A 15,638-nucleotide genomic window follows, 5' to 3' on the forward strand; every position below is an offset into this window, starting at 1 on the left:
CCCGTTGTCCTGGCAAGCACATATGTACGTGCCGTTCCTGCCCTCTCCTGCCCCTCAATAAAAGATGACACCATCCCCGCTGCAGCGAGCGCTCCTGCTGCGTGCGTAATGGCTGCCGTGGAGTCCCTGCGTCACCACAGAGCGAACCAGAAGGTTTCTGTTCCTTAACGCGGATTTGCAAGCGCACACACATTAAACCAGAGACTTCATACCCCTCTTTGATAACAGCCAGAAATTAATAAATGAACAGAACTATTTGACAAAAAAAAAGTTCACTCGTGTTTTCAGAAAGAATTAGCACAGCTGTATTATCAGAGCCTGCGACAAGCCCAGGGTTACCTCTCTGTTCCCTCCAGCCAGGGGCTGTAGCCTTGATGATGTCTGTACCTTCCAGCCATTGGCAGGGTCTCAGCATTGCCCTAAGGCTTTAATTAACCCCATTAGAGATAAACAGGGCCTTCTGGTTGTGAAAAAGAAGAGAGAATAGACAGTATGTTCAGCTTAGCAGAGAACTAAGTAAACCACAAACTGCTTTTACCTTTCTCTACTTGCTCCTCCCAGTAACAATGTCAGGAAGGGACCCCCACAACAACAGGAGACGATGCACCGTTGCAGAGTATGCTCTACTCCTCCCATTTTGGTTTTAGGGAGGATAGAGCGGCCTACTATTTCAGGCTCATTTCACACCGTCCCTGGTTTAATACCACTGGAAAGAAAGCTGGAGCATTTAGGCATTGGCAATTAATGGCACTTGGACTTGCTCCAAGCCAAATAAAACATGACAACACACCGGTACATGCCCTGTATCAATTAGCTTTCTTCAGAAAATGTCTAAAAAAGCATTTCCAAAGTAGTTTTCTAGACAGATTTCAACGTGAACACAAAACCACCGAAAACCCAGCACCCTCTTCAGCAGAGCCGCTGTGCTGTGCACACAGTACAAGCCACCCTCGCACTCCCACTCCAGAAATTCTGAGAACTAGTAGGACATAGAAGCACTAAACAAGTTCAACTTTTTCCCCCCCAAATAGAAAGGGGAAATTAAAAAGAGTGCAGATACTACAAATCAAAATGAATGACAGATTTCCAAAGTTAAATTTTATGGCAGACTACAGTTTCAGGCACAATTTCTTTACCTTCCAATTTCACTGAGTTTTTGTTTTGTAATGAAAAGCACAGAATATGGTTTAGGAAGCATCCTTACTAATCAATCACCAGCTGCATTGAGCGCTCCTTAATATCAAATCACAGAAACATAAGTGAAGGGCTGGGTACCATCTTGAGAGTCATTTAGGGAGTTCATCTCAGCAGTCTGGTAAGCTTACAAATACTACCCGCTGGCAAACGTTTTGTCTAATGTATTGTCTAAAAAGTAAAAAAAAAAAATTAAATTTGATTCCACAACTCTCTCTTGCAGCCTGCCAGAGTGTTCACATTTGCAGCCTACTCTAAATAACCACACTGAACTTCTGCCCCAAATTAAGCCAATTCCTTCTTCACCAGCATGGAGAACAACAACAACTTCTCTTCTTTGCAACATCCTTTTACATACTGGTTAACTTTCAGCACGTCTTCCCTCAACATTTCCCAGCTAAAATTGGTTCCTTCAAACTTCTACAAACTTCCTACTCTCTTAATTCACTTCTGTGACCCTCTCCAATTTTCTATTCATTCATAGATGTTTTGTGAACTGACATGTCCAGAACTGCATACAGAACTACAACTAAAGACAGAATACGCAGCTCCTCTCACCTGCACAAGTTTTATTAACACATGCCACAATGATATTTAAATTTATTTTTTTTTCTTAAGCAGAGTCACATTAAGTCCTGCTTCCTAATATCGTACACGTTGTGTGTGTGAGAGAAAGTCACTGTTAAAAGTTAGCCAATAGACAGATTTCGATCAAATTTCAAATTTTCTTACAGCCACTATGGTCTTATAAATTCATGTAAATAAATATCCATGTAAATAGAGGTGAAAACATAAGTACCACACCCACGCCCCACTCCCTTTTTAAGATACAACGGAATCCATTTGAACTACCATTGACAAACAATTTTAGTTTTCCTCCCTACACCAGGCAGAAACTGTGCTAGTGCAGGGACAATACTGGACCTTGCAGCCACCTGTGCTGTGTGGGCAGCAAAGTCTACAAGCAAGGGCAGGACAGACAGATGGGGTAACAGCTATGGTAGCTACCTCACTTTAACCAACCCCAGGTGTGGAGATCCCCTTTGTTTCTCCCACCTCACAGTGCATACTATTTCCCCATACTTTCACAGTATGGCTGTCACGCCAAGCATTCCATATGTTACATTAGTATTTCTTCTTCCTAATTTCAGTACTTGCCCTTCGCTGTTTCCTCTTGCTGATGATCTCTTTTTTTTTCAAAATATCAAAGTAATTTTAAATTCTGGTTCTGCTTTCCATTTGAACACAGAGAAATACCATGTAATTTTTGTCCACACACAAACTCAGACAAACCCTGTAACTCATTTTCATCTACTACAACTAGTTGTGGTAAACAGTTCCTCATTTTCAGTGATCAGAAGTGATACCATTAAACACTGATAATACCAAGATAATACAAGTAACACTGAAGCTTCATACTAATTACGTTCTTTATGAAAATATTCTCTCTCATTCCCATAGACTTACACCATTTCACAGAAATGTTTGTACTTGTAAGGCTGCTGTTTTCTTTTCTTTTCCTTTTTTGTTATGAATACCCATAAACAAGTAAACTGGAAGTTGCTTTATGTCCCAGAAGAAATTTCATCATGAGCAAAAGCATCCCAGGGGAAGAAGAATCAAATAGTATATGCCCAGAGAACAGAAAAACAGTAAACAGAAAACACAGAATGTATTTAGAGTCATCCCTTCTCTTCATTTAGTCACTGGTTTCACGAGAGCACCAAATTGCTGTTGCTGATGAGGTAGTCCCGTAAGTTAGTAGTAAGAGAAGCTGAGGCTGGTAGGTTACAGCGGTCAGTAACAGAATCTGAAACAAATTTGGAAAAAATTAAGCAAGTGGCTTTTTATCATCATTGTAGCTATTACTCAGTTTCCAAAGCACCAGTGATGGAGGTGGGGGGAACAAAATCCAAAAGCTTGTTCTACTGAACCGAATCTTTTGGAACTGCACAAACCACTACAATCTGTGTTGTGTTCAGCACCCGGCAGGTGTTTTGCTTGCTTTTCATTCTCCACCATTAAGATAAGTATATTCATGTGTTCAGTTAGCATAACAGAACTCTCCTTTGAGTTCATTCAGATTTTTTTTTCTCCTCTTTAAAACATGCAGGCACAAATTAATTCTCCTCTCCAGAGATGACCCCCTTTCACAGGGGCTAGCAATGGAGAAAAGAGTACAAAGGCAAATAATCTGTGTGAAGCAGAGACACACATGTATAGTTCAGCGCATGTAGATGACTCGTCTAACCGTTCCTGAAGACAACGGTGGCTTGCTCTTTTCCCAAAAATGTACACTTGCTATTTTGTCAATCAGGTTTGCAATTCTCTGCTAAGAGGAGACCAGAAACTTATGGGAACAGATGGGCAGAGGCACAGAGTGCCCTCTGGTACACTAGAGAGCCCGAGAACCTCATCCCAAGACGTCTATCCATCCGCTTTCTCCATCCTTCTGCACAGACTGTCAATAGGAGGCAGCATTGACTCTGACAGCAGCAGCTCTGCACCGCAAAGTACTTGGGAGCTAGCTTCATTCTTCTGTCATTATATAAGCAAGATGACACTGTTCTCTAATCCAGCCAAAGCTGATAAGTACCATCAACCTGTCACTTCCTACATTTCAAATTCTAACATTGCAGCATCAAAGAGTTTTTACATTTCGATTTCTTTTGCTGGCAGCGGTCGGTAGCCTCTCATTCTCCCACGGTGTTCTAATGCAGCATTTGCACACCGGGGTTACTCCCAGCCTGAATAGCAGGTCATCCCCTACTCACTGAGCTCATCTGCGGCCCGTGTGCTAGGCAATTTAGATCCAATCAGCCCTTATTTAGCTCAAGAGTAATGAGCAGCATAGTGACACAGACTTAAGCCTGACCCTCAGGACACTGCTCATCAAGCAGTAAAACTGTGACAAAATCATTCATCTTCCACCCGCTGGCAAGAAATAATACTCGCACTCACTGTATTACTTTTTCAAGATATAGGGAAAAAAAAAAAGTCCTGAATTTTCATGATGTGAGACATTAATTTGCAGAAAGCTGAATTCCCTTAAACCCCCCTGTTGCTATGAGCTCACCAGGGGGAAATAGGCCTTAGGAGACTGAAATGGAATAAAGAAAATTGCTTCAGCTTTCTGTTCATTTTAAATAAGCCTTAAATCTGACAAGAGATATCCTAAAGAGAGAAGAAATATATATCTTGTAAGGTAACGAAGAAACAAATCAAAATTAAGAGATTAGAAGGCTACTTGCATATAATGGTTTTATTGGCAAAAGTATTTCTTTGTCTAACATCCACAACAAAAAAATACTCCGTATGAAAAGCCATTCTCATACCTCGTGTGAAGAATAAAAGAAGGAAAACTGAGAGGAAAGTTAATTTTGGGAAAATAGTTTCAAAAGTGAGCTACTTCCACCAGAAAACAAATCTGTGCTTTATGTCCTTCAGGGAGCACATATTTCTCTGAACAACTGCAGGGTCCCAAGCAGCAGGTTCTCAGTACACCTGGGTATGATTTTACTCTCTTTTTTTGGTGGATTTACTCTTTCACAACAATAAGTCTTGTACTGCTGTCAGGTAGGCCACAGAAAGCTTATGTGCGTTAATTTTTAGTAGATAAAATGGATACAATGGATGAAACACAGAAAAGTATTTCCATCCATAGCACAGGGGACAAAGCTGTGTATCTTCATGATTGATGTCCGAGTACTAGACTCCAGTTTCTTTAGCTTCACATGCCTACCTAGACTGGCTTTGTTTGGGCATCAACAATCAGAACGTCCTTTGACAGCTTTTGTTGTTTCAGTTTGTTCTTAAAGTGATTCTAAAATAGAATTTTTCAGTTGGAAGGGACCTACAGTGATCATCTAGTCCAACTGCCTAAGCCAGTTCAGGGCTGACCAAAAGCTAAAGCAAATTATTAAGAGCGTTGTCCAAATGCCTCTTAAACAGACAGGCTTGTGGCATTGACTACCTCTTTAGGAAGCCTGTTCCAGTGTTTGACCACCCTCTTGGTAAAGAAATGCTTCCTAATGTCCAGTCTAAACCTCCCCTGGTGCAGCTTTGAACCATTCCCATGCATCCTATCACTGGATACCAGGGAGAAGAGCTCAGCACCTCCCTCTCCACATCCCCTCCTCAGGAAGGTGTAGAGAGCAACGAGGTCACCCCTCAGCCTCCTTTTCTCCAAACTAGACAAGCCGAGAATCCTCAGCCGCTCCTCACAGGACATGCCTTCCAGCCCCATCACCAGCTTTGTTGCGCTCCTTCTAAGGGAGATGCTCTCTATTACATCTTAAACACCAATATGAAATTGATTTTAAGCGATTATTCAGCTTTCTCATGGCCACCTACTGATTCAAGAAAATGGACGGTGAGAAGTGGAAGTGAATATTCTTGCAAACCTGAACCAATACTAGACATACACAGAAACTTTCTATAACCAAAGTATTAGGTATACAGCTCCAGTGCACACTGTAGCTCATTTCATTCCTTTGTATAGTAATATTCTCAGAGCAAAGGACACACAATCAAAACACGTCAGTTTTAGCTAGTCATCTTTGAAGATCAGAATACAAGGGACAAAGGTGTAAAACGTTTATACCAAAAAAAAAATTCCTGGAAAAAAACCCCAACTCAAATCCCACAAAGTAGGAGGAAGAGAAAAGAAATTCAGTTTTAATTACCAGAGCCATACCTTAAGGCAACAATTGTAGCTAAGAGCACATCCAGTATTCCCACAAAAGATGGTAACATTACTTTTAAGGATTTAGACACAGCAAACCTCTCAAAATGCTGCTATATTCTAAAGCAGTGCTTGCTTACCATGTCGTAAAGCATTTAGAAACTAGATTTTCTTTACATTCATTCAAACCTCAGTTTTATTAACGGAATAACTGAACTTTAAAAAACCCTAAGAATACTTTAAACCATAGGTCCAGTTAACACAGCAAGGCATGCTTGCTCCCCAAGCATAAGATCTATGTTGTGAAGTCAAAAAAGAAAGACTTACTTCCTTTTTCCACACAAGTAAACAAAGTTCATAGCAACTTCTAATGTCTTTCTAAGGGTCATTCATTAAGCCTGGGAGATCTTGGAGCCAAACTAAGATCTTCTGACTCTCAGTTCAGTGGTTTAGTCACAGAGTTGCCCTCTGTGCTTATCAGTACATCACAGCTGGTAGCTCTCAATATACTCACAGGATGGGATGGGTAAGAGAGGACTCATGCTCTTCCAAACTCTTCTGGATACAGTTTTCAGAAGTTCAACATCAGAAAATGCATTTTACAAAGACTAACACTAAAACCCCTGAGGGGGAAGAAAAGAAGGAGGGAGGGGGAAGGACCTTTCTATTCTCCTCCTGAGCTTATCTGCTGACTTACATGGTAACAGAGAGGGGGAGAGAGGCTTCTGTTGGTCTCAGAAAGCTTCCCACAGGCTGTTTTGATGGCAAGTAACGCAAAAAAAATTACAAATGACTATACATTTCCATAGCAAAGATATACTGGATAATCCATTCCTATCGTGATTTCTCTCACAACCTCAAGGCTAGACACACTCTAACAGATAGAAACATCCAGTTCTGCTGTTATCCATGGCTCAATTATTAATGTAACTTTTAATTAGAGACAGGTTTACCTGATCAGTATTCCTGTAGAGCTTATGAAATTTACACACTGAAATTTTCAATAACTTTTCATGTCCTTCAACACTGGCACAATGGTACAAATGGGCATAAATACACAAGAATTGTTTTCAAAACAAAATTACCATTTATTATGTTATTAGGTTTGTGGTAATTCTTATTTCTCCTATGGGACTCAGTAGCAAGTCTCCCTGAAACTAGGAGTACAGCAGTGATTTTACACCTGGGCATGTACTTTCATTTTATAATCCTGTAACTCAGTGGTAATACACTACAAAACCCAAATGCCAGGATGATGATAATGAGAGAAAGCTCATGTCAGGGCAATACTTGATTACAATAAGAGACATTTTAACAGGTTTCAAGCACTTCTTTTAAGAATAACATATTGCAATGCCGGAACCTACTGTTTCCAGGCACTCAGCAGATTTCTGAGTCTGTGTCCATTTTTACAGCAAGTTCTGTCAAATCCATTAAATGCCTGTATTTTTATTAACCTACAGTTCCTTTTTGTGTCACAAGGCACTCGGACGATGAGTAGTACTAGAGATTTGGAACAAATGAAAACACACATGGGCAAGCATCCCGCATTTACCTTTCATTAAAGAAAAACAAAAATTCATGATTCTAAAACTTAAAAACAGAAACAAAAAATAAAGGAAGAACTTATGTCTGAGCTAGAAGCTGAATGCTCAAAGTAAACATAGGAAGGAATCGCTTTGTATTTTTATTTTGGGGAGTTTCTTCATTGTTTACTGTTTATTTTACATATGTTTTTAAAAAGGGGACTGTATTAAAATACAATCTTACACTTCATACTGAATCTCACTATGAAGATCAAATACTTGGAAGTGCCAGCAAGTAGCATCTTGTTTCCAATTATCCACTCACCACATTATCAAAAACTAATAAAAATGAGTTCTCCTGCCAAGTCACAGTTCTATTTAAATATACGGACACTAAAGTAATCATAATGATAACAATTTAGAAAAAAACCCAACTTGGTTTAAAAAAAAAAGCTTACTTAAAAACAGCCTAAGCATAGGTAAATACAACAATCAAAAGCTACCAGTACTTTTCTAGCAGACAAGAAAAATACAAGAAAAACCTGGAAAGGGTTATTTTAAAACACAGTAGTGTAAAAATGGTGAAGGTGGGGGTCTCTTTTCAGATGCCTTTTAAGAAAAAAGAAAGGAAGAAAACAAGCGCACTTTCAAAACCTTGTATGCCAACTTTTAGCCCAGAGCAAGTTTTCACTGCTATGTTCCAAACCCTTGAAAATAAAGGTTTGTAGTGGAAATGCTGACGGACCCTTAAACATAGCAGCATGAATAGCTATAATTAAAGAGCAGCTTTTGGCTACACCTCACTCTGCAAATGAAAGATTGCCATTTTTACAGTATCCTCAAATAAAAGCAACTGGGAAACCTGGAATGCAATTCTAGCAATCCAACAAGATATGTTAAAGGGGACTGCTAAAACTATTTGACATTTTAAGCTTTAAATACTGAGGCATTTAGTTAACGTAACCAAGTCAGTATTTTCATAATGCTACTTAATCAGCAATAAAGAATGCTCCTGTGAGCCATCATCTGGGGTTTGCAGAAAGTGGCACATGAAGTTATTATTTCCTAACAGCCTAAAGGGAGCCGCTTCTCTCTTTTAATCAGTGATCTCACTTCCTTCCTACCTGTAAATTCCCTGTCATACAGTTATAAAATTATTAGAGTGCAATGTACAGAAAAATTACATTTATGAATGGCCTACTATCTTATGTCTGCCTGGATTTTAAAAACAGGAGAGAGGATAGCATTGAACCATTTCATCCCTTTCCAAGTTTGCAGGGCAGACCAGGCCTAATCAGTCTGGTTAAGCCAATAATAGTTTAACATCTGGCTGGCACAAAGTCATCCAAATCTTCTGAACCGAGTAAGTGGTTTTAGTGTTGTTTTACTTGTATGGCAACAGAGGACTATTTTCAGTGAGTCTGTCAAAGTGGGAGAGAGAACCAGTAACATTTTCCTGTTCCATACAGCCTGCAGATCAAAGTGTTTTATAAGCGTTAAGGAATTAAGGTTCTCCATAGATGGATAAATAGGCAGGTAACAGTAACCAAATGTATAAATACAGAAGATGAAATGAAGAACTGTTAAAAACAAGGCTCTAATAATCTCTCACACACCAATTAATATTTGAGCGTGTTGGTAATTCAAGTATTTCAGCTGACCTTTTTGTAAGAAAAGGTACCAATACTGTCCTGTACTTTGTCTGTGATGACCTGAGAAGTCTGTAATGAACTTCTATGCCCGCCTCTCTGTGTTTCAAGAGGATCACATAACCCCCAGTTCTGGAAAGCTTCAAAATAAAGCCGAGTTATGAAATAGGGAACTTTTTCACCAATCTCAAATTTCTCCGTATTTCATCTTTAAAAACAACACAACAAATGCTGTGTATTAGCTAATGGAGAAAATGTCAAAGTATTTTTGAAGTCTCCAATTTATTCCAGTAAATACATTCAGTTGAACTGAAATAATAAATAATAAATCAACTAAACTTAGTTTCGTGCTTCATCTTTTTTTCAAAAGACTGCCTGAAAAACAGTTGTCTTTGGATGTATAAGCTATTGACAGCTGCAGTCAAACTACTAGACAATAACAAAGAACCTAGTTAAAGAGAGATCTTGCATATGGGCCTCACTATTCCTATTATGCACTCCTCCACAGCTCTTTCCACATATTTCAGTCTTGCACATTTGAAGTAATGGCAGATCAATAGCTGCCTCTTAATATCTTATAAAAAAAAAAAAAGGCAGTTTGGGCTTCAAACTGGAGGACTACTTCTCAAAGGCATCAGTAGACAAAAATATGCTTATTGAAGGGCACTGTGGATGTTGAAAACTGAACTAGTACATCAAAGCAAAACTGCTTGAAAGTGGTAAAATATGATTTCCTTCTTTCGTATTGAACCCCAGACAAGTATTTAAATCTCCATAACTGTAGTATTTGATTGCAACCTTGCTGAAAGAGAAAAAAATAGAATGAAGAGTCTGAAAAATAGAATAGATTCACTGAAGAAAAAAAAAACAAACCCAAAACCAAACACCAAAACCGCCTAACTTAAGTAATTTAGTACAGATAATAATTTTGAAATTTCCTGTGCCAAAAGAAAGATGGTATTGTCTGAAACAGTAGCAACTGGATGACTTTCTACAGAGCCACTAATTCATAACAAAGTATCAGGGATGTCAAACCTAATGTCCTGAAATAGTAAGGAAACATTTCTAAGATTCTCAATGCAGTGAGGTATTGGTGGATTTTTAAATTTAATGTATCATTCACAGTCCTCCAGACATTTCTCTTTCCTTTTACTCTATTTCAGTAAGAAATTAATATGAACTACAGTTTAACCCTAAACACAAAACCAACATGCCAGTCTATAGCCACAATTTAACTAAATAACTTACCGAAGTCTGGCTAGAACAACCTGAAGAAAATTTAGGACCATACTCAGTTCAGTTCCTCGACAAGCAGGCAGCAGCATAGTAAAGCCGTCGTTTAGCAACTTTTCCTCAGAAAGACTCAAGTAGCAGCTGGTCTCAAAAACTTCTTGGACACCATCAATGTAGGTTGAAAGTAGAGCCCACAGATTTTGTTTCTGTGCGTAGTCATTTTTGGTTACTAAAAATTCCTTTGCCTTCTCACGGAAAGCATTTGAGAGTTTCTCAGCTAGGACACTAATGTCCATGTTCTTCTCAACATAAATTAAAAGGAAAGCAAAATGACCTCTCCAGATGAGAGCTCTCTGAGACACAGTGAGGGAGGATGGAGTCAGGAAATCCAAAAGATCCAACACTCGATTCACTATATCTTCCGTCTCCGCAACAACTGCCAGCATGAGGAAGAGGTTAAAAAAGTTCTGCAGCCCCACTTCTGTCAACTCCTTCATTCTTCTCCGATGGAACTTGGAATAAATTCTACGTTAAAAAAAAAAAAACAACAAAAAAACAAAACAAAAAAAACAAGAAAGAGAAGGTTTCTTAAAGTACACAATTTTCTATCTGCTTGATAGACTAAAATTGTATTTTCATTATTTTAGTTTACAGTTATCCTCTTCCAATAACCCTTAAATCCTAAATAACCTCTTTTCCCTCCCCTCTTCTACTCTTTCGGCTACTGGAACAAACATGCTACTTCATTTTTGGCTCCTAATACAAGGTACATGTTAAGAGTTTTCAACGCCAGGTACAGCCTAACCCTTCTCCCTCATCCAAACTCTAGTACAAAGTTGAACACAGTGTTATGAGCAGATTCTCTCTACTTTGTCTGTGATGGGTGTCTTCCATACCATGCCTTCACATTAAATTTAGCCCATGAGGGCTGCTAGGGAAGGAAGTTGTCAAGTGGCATCTCTTCGCAACAGCAAACAATTCCTGTACCCCAACTTCTTCCCTGGAAAATCCCTTATTTCCACGTGGCACAAAGAAAATTAAAAAGACCAGGGACCCTCCTTCCTTTAGCTACTGATTTCTGTTCTTATGTTATACTGCCACAGCTGCTGTGATCAAAGGCTCACCTACCTAACAATCACTGCAGCAAAAGGGAGAGGAAGATTTCTGATGGACAGCTACTTTTCTCCACCATGCTTCGCCAAAGTCTGTACTGACCTGTATTGCACACCTACTATACGGACTGTGGACAACAAGTTTGAGAGAAAACAGGGAAACTGAGGTGTTTGGGAGAGAAACCTCTCTTCAGCAGGAGGATGTTAAGAACCTTTAAGGACAGTAGCTGATGGTGAGAAGCACTGCTACTTTGCAACTCTGAAGTGGTTGACAAAAAGCAGAAAGCTTTCACGTAAGTGTTTTTTCTGTGATCTTTGCTCAGATCTGGACTTTTAAATAAATGTCACCATTCCTATGACAAAGGAGTGAAATGAAAATGGCTTGCTTAAACACAGAAATCAAAAAGTTAAAACCTTGGGTATATCCTTCACCTTTAATTTAAAGTAAGTTCCACATACAGTAGTTAAACATCCATAAATGCTGTTTTCCTATTCTGTTACCTGGAAAAATAGTTGGAAGTGGTGCTGAGGTTATCAAATCTAGCCACCAAAAATTACAGCAAATCCAATTAATGTTGTTTAGTAGTAAATTACTACTGACAGGCATTTAAGTTCTTCATGCATCAATTAATGCTTGGTTAGCTGCTGAAAACAGAGTTCATCCCAAAATCATAGCTGTAGGCTGTTAAATTTTGCTACTTGTGTAATTGATTTATTCAAGGTAGAAAAATATGAATACTGGTTGAGCAGACTGACACAGTGTGTGTTGCGTATTATTATTCCCCCCTCTTAAATTAGGGAAAGTAACAAGCTATAATAGCACAAAAATATAAGTATAATTTGTTTTCAGTAAAAAAAGAGCAGGCTAATTCAAATTACTAACTAACACAAGACATTGATTCAGCATCCAACAACATATTTGTTTCTATGTAGTTGTAGTAATTTTTAAACCTGAACTTTACTGACTGTAACAACTCGTGAAGGTACATAGACATTAGGTACGTTTTCCCTTTCTGATAGCCAGGATAACCCTTCTTTCTTGGGAGAAATATACCACATAATTTTGTAAGGTGTGCATACACATGTGCATTTTTAATATATTTGTTACTTGCATACAAAAAGATTTTATCAATACTTAATAAAAATTTAATTATTTTTATTAATACTTAATAAAACCTTTTTTAAAAAAATCAAACAAAAACCCCAAAGCAAAACTAATTCTAAGTATTCTATATCCAATGAAAAAAAAAATTTAAAGTAAGCACTTTTAATGATCAGTACAATCTCATTACTATAATAGAAGTTTTAAGGATTCAGTCAATATATAAAACATCAGGCTTTTGATTTAGAGCATATATATTTTATGGTTTTTTTATATCATGACTGACCATACCTCTTAATTAGTAATTTCAAAATTAAATTAAAAATTAAAACCCTCACAAAAACAATATTGTGAGAAATTTTGGAAACCATGAAAAAGAATATGGAAATATAAATGAAATTGCAGGCCTAGCAAGAGCCAGGCTGCATGTTCTTGGACAACACACATGGCTTGCATGCAGCTCAGACAGAACTTCTGTGCTTTAATTACATTACCTGTCTGGCAGTAGGGTTGTACCACTGCACAGGTTGCCAGTGTACCGAATTCCTGGCCTGTGGGACTAAGAAAATCACCACAGGCTAGGTGCCAAAGTGATTCCTGGACCCAGCTCTTGGACCCTGTCACAGCCTCAGCTGGCAACAAACTTCAGGGAACAACTGCTTTCTTCAAATTATGAATCACCCTGGATCCCACATCCCCTTCACTTTCTCATGAGCACAGTACCCCCGCCCCAACCCCCCCGCCTGCTTTGGAATGTGGCTGGAAGGGCCACGCAGTCTGACTGACTAGACCTCTTACAACATGAGGGAAACTAAATACCAGCCATACCGTCCTTTAATTTGTTTCCAAGGATGCACGCCACTGTTCTCTGCTTCCTTCATCATCCGTGCCAAAATGCTGACAAAAATGAAGTAGCTGTTGCTGGACTCGTACAGGGTGGGGATCTGCTGTTCACAACAGCAACTTTTTACCAACTCAAGCATTGACAAAGAAGTTTTACTAACATTTGCCAGACCCTTCAGACCAAGCCAAGGAACAGTAAAGCAACTGTTCTAAAAGAATAAATGAAAACAGAAAAGATTATAAGTAACAGTAAATGCTAATATTCCAAAGGCAATAAGATGCAATCCTTCACACAAACAAAAGGATATGTTCCTACCACAACTCAAAAAATAAAAATGCATTGTAACTATGTGCAAAGTGTTTTTGCAAGATCTTAAAATAAGTAGGCCTGATGAAAAATAAGAGTAAAAATATATTATAATTCATTCTATTATGACATAATGTAAGGGATCATAACATGTATTTAAACATGATTTCCTAAATAAATATAGCAAATATAGGGATACTGCCATTGACTAGTCAGTTTTACAAAAGTATAGCAATCACACTTGGCTACCAGAGAATCAGAATTAATTGTTCAAAATCAAGGACCATCCACATGCAATTCTACATTTTAATTTAGTCATCTACTTACCAGGTTCTTGCTGTAATAATCCCAGAGTATGGTGACAATAGATAGGTTCAAGTCCCAGAAACTACACAAAGTCAAACAGCACTGAAGATGCATTCGTAAGTGTTCCTCTAACACAGCAGTCTTGAAAAGGGAATAAGAAGTTTGAGGAGGGGAGCATCACCTTGTCTACACATAAACCCAGTACTACCAGACTATTAAGAACAATTTCCTAATACAAAAATTATTTTTAATTTTATAATGTTGAGTAAATGCATCTGCTAATATGAGCAATGAACTAGAAGATAAAAGCTGACAATTACAACCTGCAATCCAGCCAATATAATAGTTCATCATGCACCATTTCAGGCGTCCACAGAGCTGTAGACACATTAAGTTAACAGCCCACTCAATAGGTGAGCCTAACTGGAAACATGACTGCATGGTACAGACCGACCCTCACAAAACAGTAACTGGGGCATTAGCTATACTGAATGCATGAGTTAGCGGAACATTTAAGCCCTTCTGTCATGTAAGTCCAAAGGAAAGCTCATTCACTACTGATACAGAGGGAAGGTGTAACTATCTGAGAACTCATGTTTCTCTGTTCCAAACAGAAGGATCTTTTCTTTCTGAATCATGTTCCTTCTCAAATCTCTGCAACATGGTTATACTGCTAACATCCCAGACAGCTCTAAATCAAAGGCAAGTAAGTCCCTGAACACCAGAAAAAAAAGAAAAAAAAACCACCAGCAAAAAAACCCAGACAAAAAACTTCCGACACCACACCACATTTTTCGTATTCATCAGTTCCAAATTTTGCAGACAAAAGCAAGGCGTCTCATAGGAAAGAAAATAGGAAATGCCAAATACTTTGAACACAGTGAAGCATTCAGGTTGTAATAGTGGGATACTGAGAGTGGGATTCATCTCATCCAGCTTTTGATGTCAGCAAAACTGGACTTGCATCAGAGGTAGGATATTAGGAGCTCCATGCTTAGACTGAAAACATGTGTTCAATCCAGCCTATTTTAGATATCTACTTTAATATGATAAGTATAGGATGATAAGCCCTGGAAGGGCTTTATTGTCTCCGCTGACTATAAAAGTGCTTTAGTGGACCACCTTCTGTGTAGCTGTCTTAAGGGAAGACTTTTACACATGTAAGTCTAACATATCTCTGGGATAGTAGCGAACTTGTTCTCTGACAAGAGAAACCCCTGACCTAATTCTAGCTTTCAAATACATCCAAACACTACACAGGCCTGGAATTTCTCACTGCATAAAATAAGCTGAAGAGGAATAAAAGGGGTAAGAAAAATAAAAAAAGATACAGGATGAGTTTTATGACTCAAAATCATAGCCCCAGTGCTGTGGTTTAACCCCAGCTGGTAACTAAGCACCACGCAGCCGCTCACTCACTTCCCCCCGCACCCAGTGGGATGGGAGAATCGGGGGGGGGGGGGGGTAAAACTTGTGGGTTGAGATAAGAACAGTTGAATAGAACAGAAAGGAAGAAACTAATAATGATAATAATAAAATGACAATGAAAATTAAAGGATTGGAATATACAAAACAAGTGATGCACAATGCAATTGCTCACCACCCACCGACCGATGCCCAGTTAGTTCCTGCGTAGCAATCCACACCCAGGCCAACCCCCCCCAGTTTATATACTGGGCATG

General features: G+C 38.7%; 1 protein-coding gene across 2 annotated transcripts in view; it reads right to left on the reverse strand.

Annotated features, from left to right (window-relative positions):
* Positions 1 to 15,638, reverse strand: part of MMS22L (MMS22 like, DNA repair protein) — a 99,181-nt gene that overhangs the window by 52,086 nt on the left and 31,457 nt on the right. For both annotated transcript variants that reach the window (XM_069804910.1, XM_069804909.1), the window contains 3 exons: positions 13,978 to 14,097; positions 13,329 to 13,552; positions 10,302 to 10,811 (listed from right to left, as the gene is read on the reverse strand). In XM_069804910.1, coding sequence (XP_069661011.1) covers positions 10,302 to 10,811; positions 13,329 to 13,552; positions 13,978 to 14,097 — 854 coding nt within the window. The remainder of the gene's footprint in view (positions 1 to 10,301; positions 10,812 to 13,328; positions 13,553 to 13,977; positions 14,098 to 15,638) is intronic.

Source organism: Haliaeetus albicilla, chromosome 17, assembly GCF_947461875.1.
Source record: "Haliaeetus albicilla chromosome 17, bHalAlb1.1, whole genome shotgun sequence".
Taxonomy (NCBI): domain Eukaryota; kingdom Metazoa; phylum Chordata; class Aves; order Accipitriformes; family Accipitridae; genus Haliaeetus; species Haliaeetus albicilla.